Source organism: Gopherus flavomarginatus, chromosome 12 (genome assembly GCF_025201925.1).
Source record: "Gopherus flavomarginatus isolate rGopFla2 chromosome 12, rGopFla2.mat.asm, whole genome shotgun sequence".
Classification (NCBI taxonomy): Eukaryota; Metazoa; Chordata; order Testudines; family Testudinidae; genus Gopherus; species Gopherus flavomarginatus.
This window is the reverse complement of record NC_066628.1, coordinates 25,590,087-25,607,112: the sequence shown is the minus strand read 5'-3', so window position 1 is coordinate 25,607,112 and position 17,026 is coordinate 25,590,087. Positions and strand designations below refer to the sequence as shown.

Here is a 17,026-nt window from a genome sequence, read left to right as displayed (position 1 = left end):
AGTAACTCTAATAAATGAGCATACCCCAAAGTAACAAGCAAAGGTGGTAACAAAGGTGGGTTTCCCCTACTGTAGCCTTGGACCTCAACATTAATCAAACAGTAATGGAACCCATGGATCACAGGATATGGGTAACAAGAGAGGCTCGGGTGGAAGATAGTAGAATTTTGAGCCTGCTTAGAGGAACCTGGAATCAGATATGAATTCAATAAGAAGCCTCACAGCCACAGGATGTGTGTTTAAAAATAACAGAGGAGAAATGTCATTACACAATTTACCCCTTTGCAAAGGAATCTATGGTTGTGTATGTGGGCAATAACCGTGTATGTCTAAGAAGCTCATGCATGGTGCTCATAATTAAACATGTGCACAACATACCTCATAACCCACATAGAAGCAGATGTTTTTGCCACATTGTAACAACTGAAGAATGTGATTTCAAATTTCAAGTACCTAAGTTCAAAAAAGCCAATTAAAGGTAAAATATACAGTGCGCTCAAATGTAATGCCTGTACCTATTAGAATGAATTTAACTGTTGCTTGGGCACTCCAATTAGAAAAAATATTTACATGCCACTAAACAGGATGCATCACTCTACCCACAAGGTTAAACAAGCAATTGACAGGGTTAGTAAAGATTCAGAACAAGAATGGTGGAAATCTCTGTTAGGTTGATCTCTCACAGAAACAGAGATCTTAAATGTGGTCTTACATCCAATTGTGGTGATTATCGGTATCTAACTGGTTTTACCAGTAAGCATGGTGACTTTGGCTTGCTGGGTAAGGAGAATTGTCCAGAAGGTACGAGAGGCTGGTGCATGAACTCAACTAATGTCATTGTTGGTCCTACCCAGGAGGCAAGTCCAACCTCAAGTCTGAATATTGGACTCCTGTGGTGGTAATGATGGCTCTAGTAAAAGAGTCATTGGTGGTGGTGTGTGTGTGTGTGTGGGCGGGGGGGGGGGAGGGGGAAGAGTAACGAGGCACCTGGACTTAATATTGCCCACAGCCATCTTGTGTATGTATTTAGCATTACTCACAGCCATCTTCTAGGCTCAGCCACCATGTTGGAAACAAAACTATAGAGGCAGGGAAATTCAGCCTTGGCTTGGCAGACAGACAGAAAAGTATTAGGTGCAGCTACAGCCCTATTAACAGGAGATTAGATAGATATTCACAGAGTCATGAGAACAGGGAAAGAATGGACAAGCTAACCTTGAGTTTCTTCAGCTTCTTCCTGATAATAAAAAGTGCGAGGTTTTGCTGTTGCAAGTGTATTCCACTAACAAAACATAAAGACAAGTGACCTTGAGAAGTTTTTACTAACTTTGAAAAATACAAAATCTAATAAATAGGCAATCTTAGCCAGGTGAACCTGTGTATAGTGAAATGATTGGGTAGTGGGTTTTGCATAGCTATATTTTAAGTAAAATAATTGGTTAAGACATAAATAAGAGAAACCCTCATTTTAACTACATAATAAGGGTCAGAAAACAAGCTCATTGGAACTTAACTTCAGGATATAGCTCAAGACCAAAGCTGATAGAACTTTCTAACCCCTGCAGGACCAGACTGTGTAGAAGCCAGAGCCCAGATGACATGACCCTGACCCATCAGGTGATGTCCATCTGTTTTATTGGGAGTGGTGAGCATAAAATGCTTGGTATGTATATTCTGTCGATTTGTTGTTAATTGTGAATAAATACCTATACATATTCAAGAATATTCACTGTGTGAAGGCTCTTTCACTGGGAAAAGGCCTCACATAGGGGGAGCCCCTGGGAATGGGTGTTTGCAGGGTGAAATGCCCAAGGAAACAGAAATAGAAACAGCACCAACTGAAGCAACAGATTTATCAGGGGAAAAATCAGCTATTATTCATCTCCAGCTCTTAAAAATCACTGACATCTCAGCAAACAGTTTCCGGTTGCCAAGTATCAGCAGGGCCAAGACAGCTAATTTACAACAATGTAACCAGTTCACACTACCAGTTTTATTCCCAAGGCAGTTATCTGGCTGCAACATTGTATCCAGTTGAACTAAGAATATCTGCAGCAGCATGTCTAGTCATTGCTCCTTTCCTACTGCAATTGAGTTCCCATTTCTGGTCCCAGGATTTCATGTGTCTAATCCATCCAAGACAGATGGCTATCCAACCTCCTTTTCAAAACCTTCAGCGGAGGAGTTTCCACAACCTCCTTAGGTGTCTGTTCCATTGTCCTACTGTTCTTACAGTTAGCAAGTTTTTCCTGAGATTTAATCTAAATCTGCTATACCTAATTCTAAAACAAAATGTTAAAAAATCTGAAAATGATAAAAGCAGAGAATTTGGGCGGTATGTCTTGGGAACCTCTTGTCCAAATAACCCCAAAATAGCCTCACAAGCTCTATTTCAGACTCTTTTAAAGAGTACCATTTTAAGAAGGAATATACATAGCCACATGGGTTTCATAAGTTGGTCATTTTATAGAGGGTGGTAGCTCTACAGCCCCTTAATTAAACCACTTAACTTCCACCATAAAGTGTACCCCACCTTCATCCTAACTTGTGTTTTAGTTAGTGGTGAATCAAATCCTCTGCACCTCCTTGCTCCCTCAAAAGAGTGGAAAACACTAAGCAGAAAAAAACTTTATATTTATTAAAAATGTTCAGTTTACAAAAAAATGAGGGCTTCAGTCACTTAGAGAGTGATTATATATGGTTAGAATAGAGGAAAAGTGCAAAATTTGCAGAAATGTTTCAAGGCATTAAAAGGGCTCCACTTTTCATGAATCAGTGAATGAAATAGAAGGATTATGTAATGAATGACACCATCACGTTGAGTAGCATTTCCCAGTCTGTCTGTCAACCTGGCTCATGTCTCTCCTTGTCATTTCCTTTCACTTTCATTCTCCCACTCTCTGAGCTCCTATCTGACAGCCTCTAACCCCTACAGTCAGCTATACCCCTCAAGGATCACACAGGCCAGTGACAAACAGGCTGCACAAATCTTGGAGCAATGTGGTTGGTTTCTCCATTTCAGCAGCACCTTGGTCTTTATAGTTTAACAATTCAGAGGCCCCACCAAGCCTTATAAGTCATACAAATTAATTGTATCATAGAAGGTTTTCAGAAAGACAAGAGTTCTCCAGGATCATAGAGATTAGGGTGTCTGAGGCTAGAGAGGTTGATTTCAGGGTCCTTAGGGGGATGTTTTTTTCAAGTGTCAGGGACACAGTCTGAGCTGTGATTGTTCACTCTGAACCCAAAGCCAGGGGTGGATTCTCTCCCCACTGAAGGAAGCCGGCGGGAAAGTGAAGATTGGGGCATTGTTATCAGCATCCAGAAATGTCACCAGCCCCTGTTCATAGTCCAGACAAACCCGGATCCTCCTGGGGACCCAGCTCAGGGGCAGAGGCGTTTTAGGGGAGGTGAGAGCCTGGAACTCACCCCACCACTGCTCCACAGCCCAGATCCCCCACTCAGGGTTAAAGCAGATCAATCCCTTCCTCCTCACAGACTCTCTAGCAACCCCCACAGCCCAGATTATTTCACCTCCCACCTCCACCTCCCAATAGTATCTCCCAGATGTGAATCCCTCACAGCCCAGCACGCACTCCAGGGTATCAAATCTCTTGGGATTGTTGGGCAGTCTCTGCCATTTGTCTCCCCATCTGACACTTTTCTGACCCTCAGAGAGGAGGAGTTCAGGATGAGCCGTGTCTGGATCCAGAATCACATTCACTGGGGAGAGAGGGAAGCAGAGTATTAGAGCCAGAGATCAGCCCTGAGGTGAGTGGCCTGTCCACTCATTCCTATGAATTTAAAAATATATAATGTGTATTGATATCTATGAAAATCCCAGGGTCAGGGTTAAGGGTATTTGGATGATAGTGAGAAATGTTTATGTTCATTGGTGTGGGCATGAACTCAGAGTTAAGGTTGGTGTTGGACTGTTTGTCTGACTTCAACTTGGGAGCATCTTAGAAATGTTTTTATTTTTAGGGCTGATTGTGTCATGGTCAGCATTGATTTGGTTGGTAACTTTAGCTACAAGTTCAAGAAAACATTTTCATGGGAATTTTCTCATAACTGAAAAATACTTTCCATCTTGAAATCTTACCCTGTCTGTGTGATCCTAGAGTATTCTCTTTTTTCTCCTCCAGTTCAATTGGCAGAATATCTACAGGGGAAAAAGATAAAATCAATGAGATTTTATGTTGTCATATTTATAACAACATCTCCACTCTTAACTCACATCACTGTGTTTTAATTGTGACACAGAAACAGACAGAGAGGGACAGAGACACACATAGGTCTTTGATACAATCGAGTCTGAAACCTTCCATTTTCTCTTTCATTCAGGCATCTCACAGCAATGGAATCAATATCCATTAAGTCTCTCAACCATCCTAGGAGGTACAATCTCTAAGAGATGTTTACTGCTCTCTCATCCTTCCCCTCCAACCCTTGGTTGGTTTGTCTCATTCTCCTATTGCATTTTGTCATGACCTAGACCTAGATCCTGCAAAAACCTTAGTGTGACTATTATGCTCAGCATCTGTACAGAGCTCAGAACAACGTGGCCCTTGTTGTCCATTGAAATACGAACAACAACAAAAATATTGCACAGATTTGGAAATTAAGGCTGGAAGAGGTTTGGCTCAATAGGCCAGACTCATGCCTGCACTGGCAAACGGATAGAAGGGGACAGTTTTTGATTTCCCTATTCAATGGTTACAGAGGCCAATACAGGCCTGGCACATGACAGAGAAGTCCTGCGGTCTTGACACTGCTGCACCTTTGTGCCACTAGCCTCTTGTGATATTTCCCAGGTGTATCCAGGGCTGTAAGCACTTCACTGCCACATGCTTTACCAGGAGAAGCCGTACCTTCACCTGCTTTGGGCCAGCTCCCAACTCCACTAGCCATAGGCAACATAAGCACTGCCCTCTGGGCACCGCAGGCCCTGCTGTCCTCACTTCACGTTAGTGATTGGCTCATTGCTACCCTCAAACCCTGTAAGCATCTCCCTGAAGCATCCATCCCCTGGTTCACTGGACACTCCTAGTGTTCACAGATTCGCTGCTTCTAAAGAAACAGTGCACACCAGTGTAGCAGTTACACTTCAGGTCACTGTGCTGCTTGACACATGGCACTTATTGAAAACAAGCACTGTACAGAATCAAGATTCAAGTCATAGTGAGTAGTATTGAGAACAAATGGTTACTTTTAAAATAAGGCTGTCAAATGACTAAAAAGCATTAATCTGTTGTTCTGGGGTAAGTCACTGATCTCTTGGGACTGGAAACAACCTGAATATATTGTGATTTTTAGTGTAAAGCCTTGTCTACACTACATAGTTTTGTCAGTAAAAGTCAGGTTTCATTGACAAAACAGTGGAGGTGTACACACTGCAATGTTCCTTCCGCCAACAAAACTCTCCTGCTTTGCCAACAAAATAAAACCACCTTGACGAGAGGCATAGAGCTTTTTGTGACACAGTTATTAACAAAGTGTTAGTGTAGACATCACGCTTGGTTACGTTGCTAGAAATGGCCTCCAGGAGGTTACCCAAAATGCCCATCCTGACTGATCTGGTCAGCAGTTTGAACTCTGCTGCCTTGTACCCAGGTACACACCCTTTAAAGGCCAGGGAATTTTTGAAATTCCACTTCCTGTTTCCTCGGCGTAGAGAGCTCACATCTCATCTTCCAAGCTGACCGTGGTGGCTCCATGCAGCAAACATTCTCTCAGTTGGAGTACACCGGAGTTGTTGGATCTGCTGGTGCTGTAGGGTGAGGAGGCTGTACAGTCCCAGCTGCACTCCAGCTATAAGAACTTCGATACCTGTAGGCAGATTTCTCATGGCTTGCTGGAAAAGGGCTACGAACAGGACACTGATCAGTGCTAAGTGAAGATAAAGGAGCTGAGCAGGAGTTCCACAAGGCAAGGGAGGCAAACCGTTGCTCTGGTGCTATGCCAAAGATCTGCTGCTTCTATAAGGAGCTGGCTGCCATCCTTGGCAGTGACCCCATCTCCACCTCCAAGAACCTCGTGGATACTTTAGTGGGACTGCAGGCAGTGGACAGTAGACTCAACCCCAAGGACAAAGTTGTGGATGAGGAGTTTGAATTGGAAAACAATGTGGAGCACACAGCAGGGTCCGTCCAGTGGTGCAGCGAGTCAGGACCTCTTTTCCACTCCGGAGGGGTCTAGCCAGTCCCAGCAGTCTGGCTCTGGCATGCATGATACAGGAGAGGAGAGCTTTGGAAAATGACCTTTTTGAGTTGATACTGCTTGGTTATATGAGGCAGAGCTCTCCTTTTCTCTGTGAATTCTAGAAGTGGGTGAAGGGATAGAAATGTACAAGATTAGCTGTGTTTGCGTGTGCTCCACTTTCCCCTGTGCAGCTAAGCAGTGCAGCAGAACTGTGTTAATGTACATCGAGATTTCATGGGAATCCTCCACAGAGATCTCTAGGAACTTTCCTGGAGGTACTCATCAATCCTCTGCCGAAGGTTCCTTGGCAGAGCTGCTCTGTTCCTTCTCCCGCTGAAGGAAACTTTCCCATCCCATGCCAATCGGCAATCACTTGTGCAGGGACCAAAGCAGCACACAGGCGAGTAGAGTAGGGACTTGGTTTGAAGCCCTTCCTCTGGCCAAACTCACCATGATTAGGGTGCTCACTGAGATGTGTGCTTGCCTGGGGATAGTGAGAAAGTAATTTGTATGTAAAAAAAGGTGTATTTTACTACAATGATTCAATGCTATGTGTGAACTAACAATCATGCTTCTGTTTATTGTTTGTTGTGCTTCTACAGATGTGGCCTTCACGGGAATCCCCTATACATCAGCAGAGCCTCAGCCAAGGCAGAGTAAGGAGGACATGTTCCAAGAGACACTCCAATACTCAGAGGCTGAAAAAAGAGAACACAGGGACTGGAGAGAGACCCGGAAGGAAAAATTTAAAATAGTGAGGCAGGACAGTAAGGAGAATGAAGAGCACATTATAAAGGGCCAGAAGCAGATGATAAACATGATGGAGGAGAAAACAGAGATGCTGAAGTCCCTAACCATGCTCAACCCTCACCTCTCCCCCGCCCCCCCCCCAGCCTTGAAGCCAATACAGAACTGCTTTCCATGCCAACCCAATCTCCTCCCACACATTCCTTGCAACTTCCCAGCCCATCTTGGTACCCCACTCCTCAGACAGCTTCCAAAATGATAGCTGGATATACACACAGCTATGAGAGCCTACACTGCCATGCACTCTTATCTCCCTTCCCACAAAGCCTTTTGTGTGTGTTGTTAATAGGTATTTAATAAAACAAACTCTCTGAAAGATAACCAATCTTTATTTGTTTCCTAGACATGGTGTTTGCTGCTGGTAGTAATACGTAGTGGCAATCTGATCATTTGCTGAGTAAAAATCCGAATCAGGAATCATTGCTACTTTCATGCATGGTGGCAAGTTAGCAAAGCATGGTAGAGTGCTGTATAGAGAGAGACATATTACTGGTGCTCATTGTCAAAATGTTGTCTCAAAGCCTTCTGGATTCGAATAGCCCCTGTTGTGCCCCTCTAAGAGTTCAGGTATCTGGCTGCTCAAAATCAGTCACCAGGCGATCCGCCTCTGTGCTCCATCATTGGGGAAACTTTTCATCCTTAGCCTTGCAAATATTATGGAGCACACAGCAGGCTGCTATGATCATGTGAATATTTTCCTCATTTAGGTCTAACTTGTCATAAAGGCAGGGCCAGTGCACTTTTAATTTGCCAAATGCACATTCTACAGTCATTCTGCACCTGCTCAGCCTATTATTGAAGTGCTCCTTGCTGCTGTCCAGCTTTCCCATGTAAGACTTCATGAGCCATAGGATTAAGAGGAACGCTGGGTCTCCCAGAATCACTGCGGGCATTTCAACATCCCCCACTGACTGCAAATTTCTGTACAGGCCAGTGTTCCTGAAGATGCATGTGTCACGCACCTTCCCCACTTTGATGTCAGTGAAACACCCATGGTGATCCACAAGTGTCTGCAACACCATAAAGAAGTGCAACACTCCTTTCTATTGATGTACTATGTCACAAGATGGTCCATCTATCACCCCACCGCAGTCAGGGAATCCCATTGCCACAAAGCCATTCACTATTTCACTCATATTGCCAAGAGTCACTGTCCTTTGAACCAGAATGTGATTAATGGCCCTGCATACTTGCATTAACGCAGCCCCAATGGTGGACTTCCCGACTCCAAACTGATTCATGACTGACCAGTAGTAGTATGGAGTTGCCAGTTTCCACACAGCAATCGCCATGTGCTTCTCCACTAAGATGGTACCCCTCATTTTGGAGTCCTTGCACTGCAGTACTGGGGTGAGCTCCACACACAGTTCCAGGAAGGTGCGACCCCTGTGTTTGTTTCCTGAGCCCAAATGTGATGGTCCACTGTGCGCAGCTATTCCGTCAATACAAAAGTAATCTGGTGTTGTTTCCTTCCATGGTACACCGCAGATCAAGCAATTCTGATTCCTGTTCAGATTGTGAGTTCATGATATACTGCATGACCATCCATGATATGTCCATAACAGTCACCTCAACAATACACAGCAGGGCAGGATCCATCTTTTCCGACAGATATGGCAGGCACACAGTAAAGAGGGGCATTAAAGTGCAGCAAAACACAGCTGGAATCCCATGGAATGATGGGAAGGAAAAAACTACGTCATGGGATCTTGCACTCATGATGCACTGTGATCCACTCCACCTTCCCACAACTTGTAGCTCCAGAAAGTGACGAGTAGCAAAGTGGGATAGCTATCCACAGTGCACTCCTTCCACTGTCAATGCTAGCGCATCAAGTGTGGACATGCTCCGCTGACAGAAGGAGCATTGTGTTAACATGCAGAAGCAATGTAATTACACCAGTTTTTGATTGTTGGCATAAATTGGTTGACAAAACTGTGTAGTGTAGACAAACTCTAAATGACCATTTATCCCTAAGTCCAGCATACTCTCTACTCCATTATCCAAGTAATTAATAAAAATATTGATTAGTACCACACCCAGTCGTGATCCCTATGGTACCCCACTAGACACACCCTTACAGTTTAGCAGTGAATCACTGATAACTACTATTTGAGTATGGATTTCAAACCAGATTTGTACCCACTTTATAGTAATTTCATCTAGATCCCATTTCCCTAGTTTTCTTATGAGAACATAATGTAGGACTGTGTCAAAAAGCTGACTAAAAACACGATACAACATATCTAAAGCTTCCCCTCAGTCCTGGACCAGTAACACCGTTGTAGCCCATAGAGCCAGCTTTAGCAATGTGGCATATGGGATCTGTGACACCACACACCAGTCAAGACACTCATTTTTTTACTAGTATTGTTCCATAGCAGAGTTCTTACACATCTCATTCACAGTCTCCTTGCCTGTGCTAGACCCAGATAAGGATGTGTACAGCCAACTGGCTGTTGTCCATCCCTTAAGTCATTTCATAAGAACAGAAGAGAACAGAAGAGCAGCCATTCTGGGTCAGACCAAAGGTCCATCTAGCCCAGTATCCTGTCTACCGACAATGGCCAGTGCCAGGTGCCCCAGAGGGAATGAACAGAACAGGCAATCACCAAGTGATCCACCCTCTGTCACCCATTCCCAGCTTATGGCAAATAGAGGCTAAGGACACCATCTCTGCCCATCCTGGCAACTTCTCAAAGACAACATCTATAAGGAACACATCAACATTCCTCCTTTGTGTGCAATCACACAGAAAGCCAAACCTGGAAAATCCCATAGGTGGCCTGTTGCTCAGAAAAGGGCCATCACTACATTTGTAGATAGGATATGTTTGAGATGGATACTGTCCTGTGTGGACTGCAGGGAGAGGATCAGCTATAGAACCTATCACATCTTTGTGCCAGGTCAGATTGACCAAATGGAAGACATGGATGGAGAGGGTGACCTATGATGAAAATGGCCAGTATCATGTAGTAACCAGCCACCAAAAGTATCTATGTGATCAATTGGCGTGTCAGGTGACAAAGCCATATTTCTGTTTTACCTAAAAACAACATATGTTAATGGGGCACAAAGTGATTTCTCCTGTCTCTGCATTTGAAAGCACCACTATTATTATATCTGACCCAACCTATCAAGATCTAATTGTCCAAAGCACACCAACATTTCTTGTTTATATTCCCCCATGGAATTTACACTTGAAACATTTAGTGGATCAAAAAGACACACACCTCATACAAATTACCAATAATGTCAGTGAGGCTGACCAATCTTTTACCCACTTGATTAATACAGGTGATGAAGTCTTAGCAGCACCATTACAAACAAAAATTGAGTTAAAAGGATGGGTTATCATTCAAGGCATTGCAATAGGGTTATATTCATTGTATTCGGATGCATGCAGCGTAAAATCAGGAGATTAAGTACAAAGGGTCAAGTGACCCAACAACAACCTAGGGGGATGAAAGAAAATGAATCTATCCAAAGTGTAAGCATGGGACCTATATCAGGTACTGGAGCATCCATATGCTGCATTTATACTACACAGCCAGAATCAATCTCTCAGGTCCCTTAATCTCAGCAGGAGACTGAGACTGGCACCAGAAACTCCCCCTCAGGTAATCAACTATCTACATCATAATATATGTGATAGGGTTCATTTGAAATCACCCCATCAAAAGGGGGACTTATAGCCCATAGCCAGCTTCAGCATTTTTTTACTTTGCAGTAATGCAGGGAACCTACAGGCCTGTGTCCGGTAAGATAGTGACTTAAGCAGTTAGCCTATGGCATAAGTAAGCTAGCCTGAGGCTTTGAGGCCTATAACCTTACTGAGGCTTTGAGGCCTATAACCTTACCACTAGATTCCCAAGGATGAGAGTATGTCAGTAAATGAGCATTTGTGTGAGGAATCATACAAGATTTCATCTTATCTCTGTATTTTGCTGTCTTTATATGTGGTATAGATCTCTTTGCTAATAGAAGTAGTTAAAGCTTTGCTTTGCTCTCACTGTGAGTGTCTCCATTGTGCACTCTGGGGTTCCCAACCAGACTTAACCTTAATTCTGTTGTGCCTGATTCTGGGCTAGAACCCTACTGTAATCCCCCAGCTCATTAAATTAGAATTAATAGGAAATATAAGCAGTTACCACTAAAGAACTGGGCTACACTGTCAAAGAAGGAAATTAGGTTGGTTTGGCATAGTTTGTTCTTGACAAATCCATGCTGACTATTCCTTATAACCCTGTTATTCTCTAGGTGTTTACAAATTAATTCCTAGTACACCTCTACCCCACTATAAAGTGACCCGATATAACACAGGTTCACATATAGCATGGTGGCAGCAGGGCTCTGGCAGCGCTTTAAAGGATCCGGGGCTTCGGCTGCTGCGGGGAGCCCAGGGCCCTTGAAATCACTGCCGGAGCCCTGCCGCTGCTACCCCGGGGCTGCAGCAGCAGGGCTCGGGCAGTGCTTTAAAGGATCCGGGGCTATGCTGTGGAGCCCTGTGGAGCCCTGGGCTCTTTAAATCACCGCTGCAGCCCTCCCACCGCTACCCCGATATAACGACGTTTCACCTATAACACGGTAGGGATTTTTGGCTCCCCATGACCGCGTTATAGAAGTGTATATATCTACCTTCCAATATGTATTAAATAGCTACATAATCTAAATTATGAACCATTGGACTCAGCCCATCTCTTCCCACATGCTCAGAGACTCATCCTGATTTCCTCTCTTTGATCTCAGCTTAGTACCTTTGACCTTCCTCAGCGTCTCCATTAGAGCAATAGTTTTCTGGGCGAAATCACTCAGGCTCTTTTCCAGTTCAAGAGAAATCTCCACCGGCTGCTGGAACTCCCCCTTCTCACACCTGGAGAAAAACAGTCCTTATTATATTTAATTTAGTAACTCATTACAATTTTCACTTGTAATAAGCTTGTAAAGCTGTTGCTCTAATGGGCCTGGCATTAAAATTCCTCTCCTTCTGCCAGCCACAGAGCAGGTGCAGGATAGGCCATGGTAGTGCAACCTTCTCCCCAAAAGTCCTATGAATGTTGTCCAACTCTGGCCTGGAGACACCAGTTTTAGGGTTAAAAGGAGAGTTGAATCTCCATGGCCAATTCACTCCTTGGCATTCAGCCTGGTAATTGCAGTATTGTAGACATCTGTCAAGTGGAGACTAGATGGACTCACCAACTCCCCACACTCTATCTCATAGCACACAACAGGTCTCCATAGGAGCCTTCAGATAGGAAAGACCCTTGATCACTGCTGACCTGGGTATGATTGTTGCTAGTGCCCTAGACGTAAAAGGCCTAGATTCCATCCCATAATCCAGAGACAGCCAGTTCCCCAGGGAGGTGACATCTCTAGGAAATATTTTAGGTTAAAAATCTTTTCCATAGGGTGGACAATGCCAGATTCTTCTATAAAATGGTGAGAACCTCAGGATTTAATTCATCAGAGATATTTGTATCCAAAATATGACCTGCCCCACACATTTTGCTGTGGAACCCTACAAAGATGAGGTTTTAACATGGTCTCCAAGTACTTTCCCAGCATTGTGAAGTGTGAAAGGAAGTGAGAAGGAGCTGCAGTACCTGCTCAAGGTGCTTCTGACATCCTAGAGGGGAGAGAATGAGAAAAAGAATCTTAGATCCACATGGCAGATGCTGAGGATCCCAGGAATAGGATTTTGTACACATGGGAAAAAGAGACCCTGCCCTGGCCTCAGAGCCATTCATTAGCTGAGCTAATGGGGCTTTTCCATCTCTTACATCGGGATCTGTAACTCTTCAAAGAGCAATAAATACTGACATTTCTGCACTGCACACACTGAATTATACTGAGGCCTCTGATTGCTGGACTCTAGTACCCATGATTCAAGAGCTGTCCTGTCCCACTATGGGATCTGGGAAATACTTAACTCAGTCTCACCTGCAGGAATTCACTCTCTGGCTTCTGACACTTCCCCTCCATCTCACTGATCAGGTCACCGAGACGGGAAATCTCCTCAGAGCATTTGGTGATACTTTCATTCTGTATCTTTACAATCTTCTTGTCCAGCTTTTCCAGTTGGGCCAGCAGGAGGTGCTCTTGTTCCTCCAGGAACAGCCGCAGTTGCTGAAATTCAGACACAATCTTATGCCTCTTGGTTTGCGTTTGTTTCTGTAAAAAAGAAAAAAAAAGGAAGGGTAGGTACATGAAGGGTCTGGGGTCTTGCATGTGCAGGAGAGAGACTTTCTTTGCAGTCTCTAAGACTTCTGACATTTGACTATGTCCTGTGGTTACTAGGCAGAGGATTTTCTAACACCTTCCCATCTGGCCCCAATCTCTCTTAAAGGGTCCTTTTTTTGTCTGACAAGGTCAGGATGTTGAGCTATCAGTGTTCTCTGAGTATCCAGATCCAGGGCAGCAGCAGGCAGGACTCAGCGCTGTAGCTGGGCAAAATTTTTCACATTAAAAATTTTTGAGGTCAAATGTAGATTTGGTGACACAAACATTCATGAATTATGCCAATTTCACCAAATGTTTTGATTTAAAAAACCTGAAAAAATCAGAACATTTCATTTCCACATTTTCAGAAAAAAGTGAAATCTCCTTGTTTTTAATACAATTAAACAATTTTTTAAAACGCATATCAAAAAAAGCATTTTGATTTTGTTGAAATTAAACATATAATTGACCCCAAATGACAACAAAACAGCCTTTGATTTACCAAAAATATAGAAAAAAAAATTTATTTGGTATCCCCCAAAGTGATACTTGTCCTTAAATGTCCAGTGAATGAAAAGATTTGTTGTTCAAACAACTGTATTGGAAAACTACATTGACAGAGATGATGGGGAGAAAAAAAAACCCAAACAAATAATTCAACAAAGAACTGCAGGCTCAGACAGACAGCACTGAATTGGGCACATTCAGCTCACCTTGGAAAGTTTTTCGTCCAAGGCACAAAGGCTAGTAATTAATTCATTCATTGAAATAAAGTTTTGATTCTGAAGAGGAAGATGATGGGCTTCTCTGGGGCGAGTTTTCAGGTCCTCTGTCTAAATGTGTATGCTCACATCCACCCACACATAGTGCCCTATGATCATGGAACAACACACAAAAGCCCACATTCATCAGAACCATGGAGACCTCCCAGACCATGTCCCTGCAGGTTAATAACAATGGGAACCTACCAGATATTCCTGGATTCTCTTCTTTCCAACCACATTCAGCCTCAGGAGCTTTTCTCTCTCTTTCCTCAGAGTTTTCAAATGGGTCTGAATTTTCTTCTGAAGAAACAGAAATGTTCTGGTTGGTTTGATTTTACAGGTGACAGTGGGGTGATCTTTTCCCACCAAACAAAAAGAAATGAATAAATAAACAATATAACACTCTACTGATGACTGGTGAACCTAGTAGGTTTGTGATATCAGAGATACCAAGGAAATGAAACCTCCTTAATATACCCTGGGAGTAGCTTATATTTGTACTTTTGGGAATTATTTGGCCCAGTTTCTCCATTGAATTAAGCCAGCACGAAACTGGGGTCACATTCTTGGATTTTTTTTTTCACCATGTGAAATAACCTATTTTTAGAGTTTTCACTAACTAAGTGGTATGAATCCCAGAAGTCACCAGGGCCAGAAATATGGGCTGGATTCAGAAATCCCATTCAGCTTCAGTCCTGAACCCCTGGGGATGGCGCTGACTAAACACAACTGGTCTAAGGGCAAGTGCAAACCCCCTTGGAGGTGCTGATTTGTGTTAAGAACGGTTGAGTTTTGCCTTAGTGCTGTCCTGAACCCTTCTGGCGGGAATGCCCTCTGGGCAGCTACCCCTTAGTTCCTAGCAAAGAGCCCAGAAACCGTGGATTGTAGGATATTTGAGGAGGCTGCATTGTGGGACAAATGGAATCACTTTGGCTGGTCCTTGCCCACATACACAATAGAACAGGTCAGCACTGCCCAGAGGTTAGTTTTGCTGCAATCCAGTCTAATCCCAATGGTATTTGGCATGGACGTGCGCTGTCTGAAGCCCTCAAGGTGCTCAGGGTCCACACAGTGTTTTGCTCAGTGACCTTGTTTAGTTTAGGCTGGCCTCTGAGTTTAACCCCTCATGAAGAAACACAGGAATTCCGAATCCCAGTGAGAAACCTCAACTCCCTGCTAGGCCTGGCACCCTTACAATGGAGTCTTTCCCACCTAATGGCCACACTTCATCACACAGCGCCACTGGGGAGGCAGCATGGTCTAGTGGTTAGTGCCCTGGCCTGAGGCTTGGTAGATGTGGGTTTTGCTCACAGCTCTGTCACTGAGCTGCCAGGTGAGTTTGGGTAAGTCATGTCCCCTGTCTCAGCCTCTGTTTCCCCTCCCACCCATTGTCTGTTTTGTCTAGTTAGATTGTAAACCGTTCAGAGCAGCAATTGTCCCTCGCTGTGTTTTGTGCCGGGCCCAGTACAATGGAAGTCAGATCTCATTTGAGGTCTGCAGGAACTACTGGGATGAAAGTAATAATAAAAATAAATATTGTGATATAAATCAGTAATAACAACAGCTTGTAACATCCCCTTCTCCAGTCTGAAGGCAGCACTTGCACATAGACTGGCCTGCAGCTCCTGTGACTTAAACCTCACTGATTGTTTAACAGCTTCAGATGAGTTGAAAGGTCCCTTATCTCATGAGTTATCTTTGATGCCTTCATTTTTGCCTTTTTCCACATTCCCCTGAACATTTCCTTTTATATCATTTTTCATACAGTGAACGATGCACTTACATCAGTAGCTGCAGAAGGGAGCAATCAAATAAAACCAGCAAGTTATGATGAAATTAACCTGTAATTAAATTCAGTTTGAATGATTTACATGACGGAATGATTCCCTACCTTGTACTCCTGGGCAGCCTCCTCTATGAGAACCACCGTGTGAGCTCTGTGAGCCTCTGATCTATCACACAATATACAGATGAGGGTTTGATCCTCTTCACAGAACAGTTTGAGAGGCTCCTGGTGTTCCATACACATACCATCCTCTCCTCTGCCTTTTGCTTTGTGTAAATTCAGCTCTTTGACTATTTCTAGGACATTTGCCAGCTGCCTGTTCAGCCTGAGGTTTCTCTGTTGCACAGTTTCTCTGCACTGAGGACAGGAGAAGTCTGTATCGGATCCCTCCCAGCACTGGGTGATGCAGGCTCGGCAGAAATTGTGCCCACACTCCAGAGTGACAGGTTCTCTGAAATACTCCAGACAGATGGGACAAGTCACTTCTTCCTGGAGATTTTCCACGAGGTTCTCCGCAGCCATGGCTCCGTCTGGGCAGTGTGACCGGGTTAGTTTCACTTTCCTGAGTTCAGAGACTCACCCCCCCTGCAGCAGCAACTGGGCGTTTCTCTTCCTGTCACTGATTTTTGCTGTTTGCTGAGCTGGATGGAGCCAGTTGTTGACATTACAACCCAGGAAGCCTTTGTGGAAAATGTGCCAATAAGGCTCTGACTGTCCCCTTACTAAAACTCGGTGGGGGTGTTTTGGTTGCTAACTCCCAGCACCAAAAGAAAGGGGAGGGGTTGATGGGAAATCAGGACTCTGAGACTGACAGTCCCCAGAAACAATGGGGAGAGGCCAATGCTTCAGATCAGCCTGATTGAGAGGGCGGACAGGCTAATCAGGAGGCAGGGGAGTCCCATCCTCCATGTTAGCTGGAATTGCCTGGGTCAGACAGAGTGGGGCCGAGCTAAGGAGAAAGCAGGGGCCCAAGCTGAGCTTGGAAGCAGAGCCCTGCCAGATCCAGAGGGGCCAGAAAAGCAGCTCAGAAAGCAGGTCAGAGCTACAGAACCAGAGCTCAGGGGGCGGGGAGCAAAGAAGCAGCCCAGGGAGCTGGAGGCAGAACAGCAGCAGCAGCCATGGTGAGGCAGAGTGGAGCTGGGTGCGGTGAGCAGCTGGGGAGGGCGAGGGGGACCCTTGCTAGTGGGCCCAGACAGGGAGACTCCCCAACCAAGAGGCTCTGCAGGCTGGACTTGGAGGGGGATCATAA

At 44.4% G+C, this 17,026-nt stretch overlaps 1 protein-coding gene across 2 annotated transcripts; it reads right to left on the bottom strand.

Annotated features, from left to right (window-relative positions):
* Positions 1–2,617: 2,617 nt before the first annotated feature.
* Positions 2,618–16,522, bottom strand: LOC127032458 (zinc finger protein RFP-like). 2 transcript variants are annotated; one of them, XM_050919745.1, is made up of 7 exons: positions 15,883–16,520; positions 14,196–14,291; positions 12,949–13,179; positions 12,612–12,634; positions 11,766–11,881; positions 4,103–4,162; positions 2,618–3,723 (listed from the first exon to the last, which is right to left on the bottom strand). In XM_050919745.1, the coding sequence occupies exons 1-7, from the start codon at positions 16,297–16,299 to the stop codon at positions 3,206–3,208; spliced, it is 1,461 nt and encodes a 486-aa protein (XP_050775702.1). In that variant the 5' UTR covers positions 16,300–16,520; the 3' UTR covers positions 2,618–3,205. The 2 variants fall into 2 exon arrangements, with proteins under 2 accessions (XP_050775702.1, XP_050775703.1); XM_050919746.1 differs by lacking the exons at positions 2,618–3,723; positions 4,103–4,162 and adding an exon at positions 7,335–8,514 and having other exon boundaries at positions 15,883–16,522.
* Positions 16,523–17,026: the final 504 nt, after the last annotated feature.

Coding starts and splice junctions, on each gene's coding strand:
- LOC127032458 (XM_050919745.1), bottom strand. CDS start 16,299: ATGGCTGCGGAGAACCTCGTGGAAAATCTCCAGGAAGAAGTGACTTGT. Junction 4,163..11,765: donor GACGCTGAGGAAGGTCAAAG/GTACTAAGCTGA, acceptor TTTCCCCTGTAG/ATATTCTGCCAATTGAACTG. Junction 3,724..4,102: donor TCTAGGATCACACAGACAGG/GTAAGATTTCAA, acceptor CTCTCTCCCCAG/TGAATGTGATTCTGGATCCA.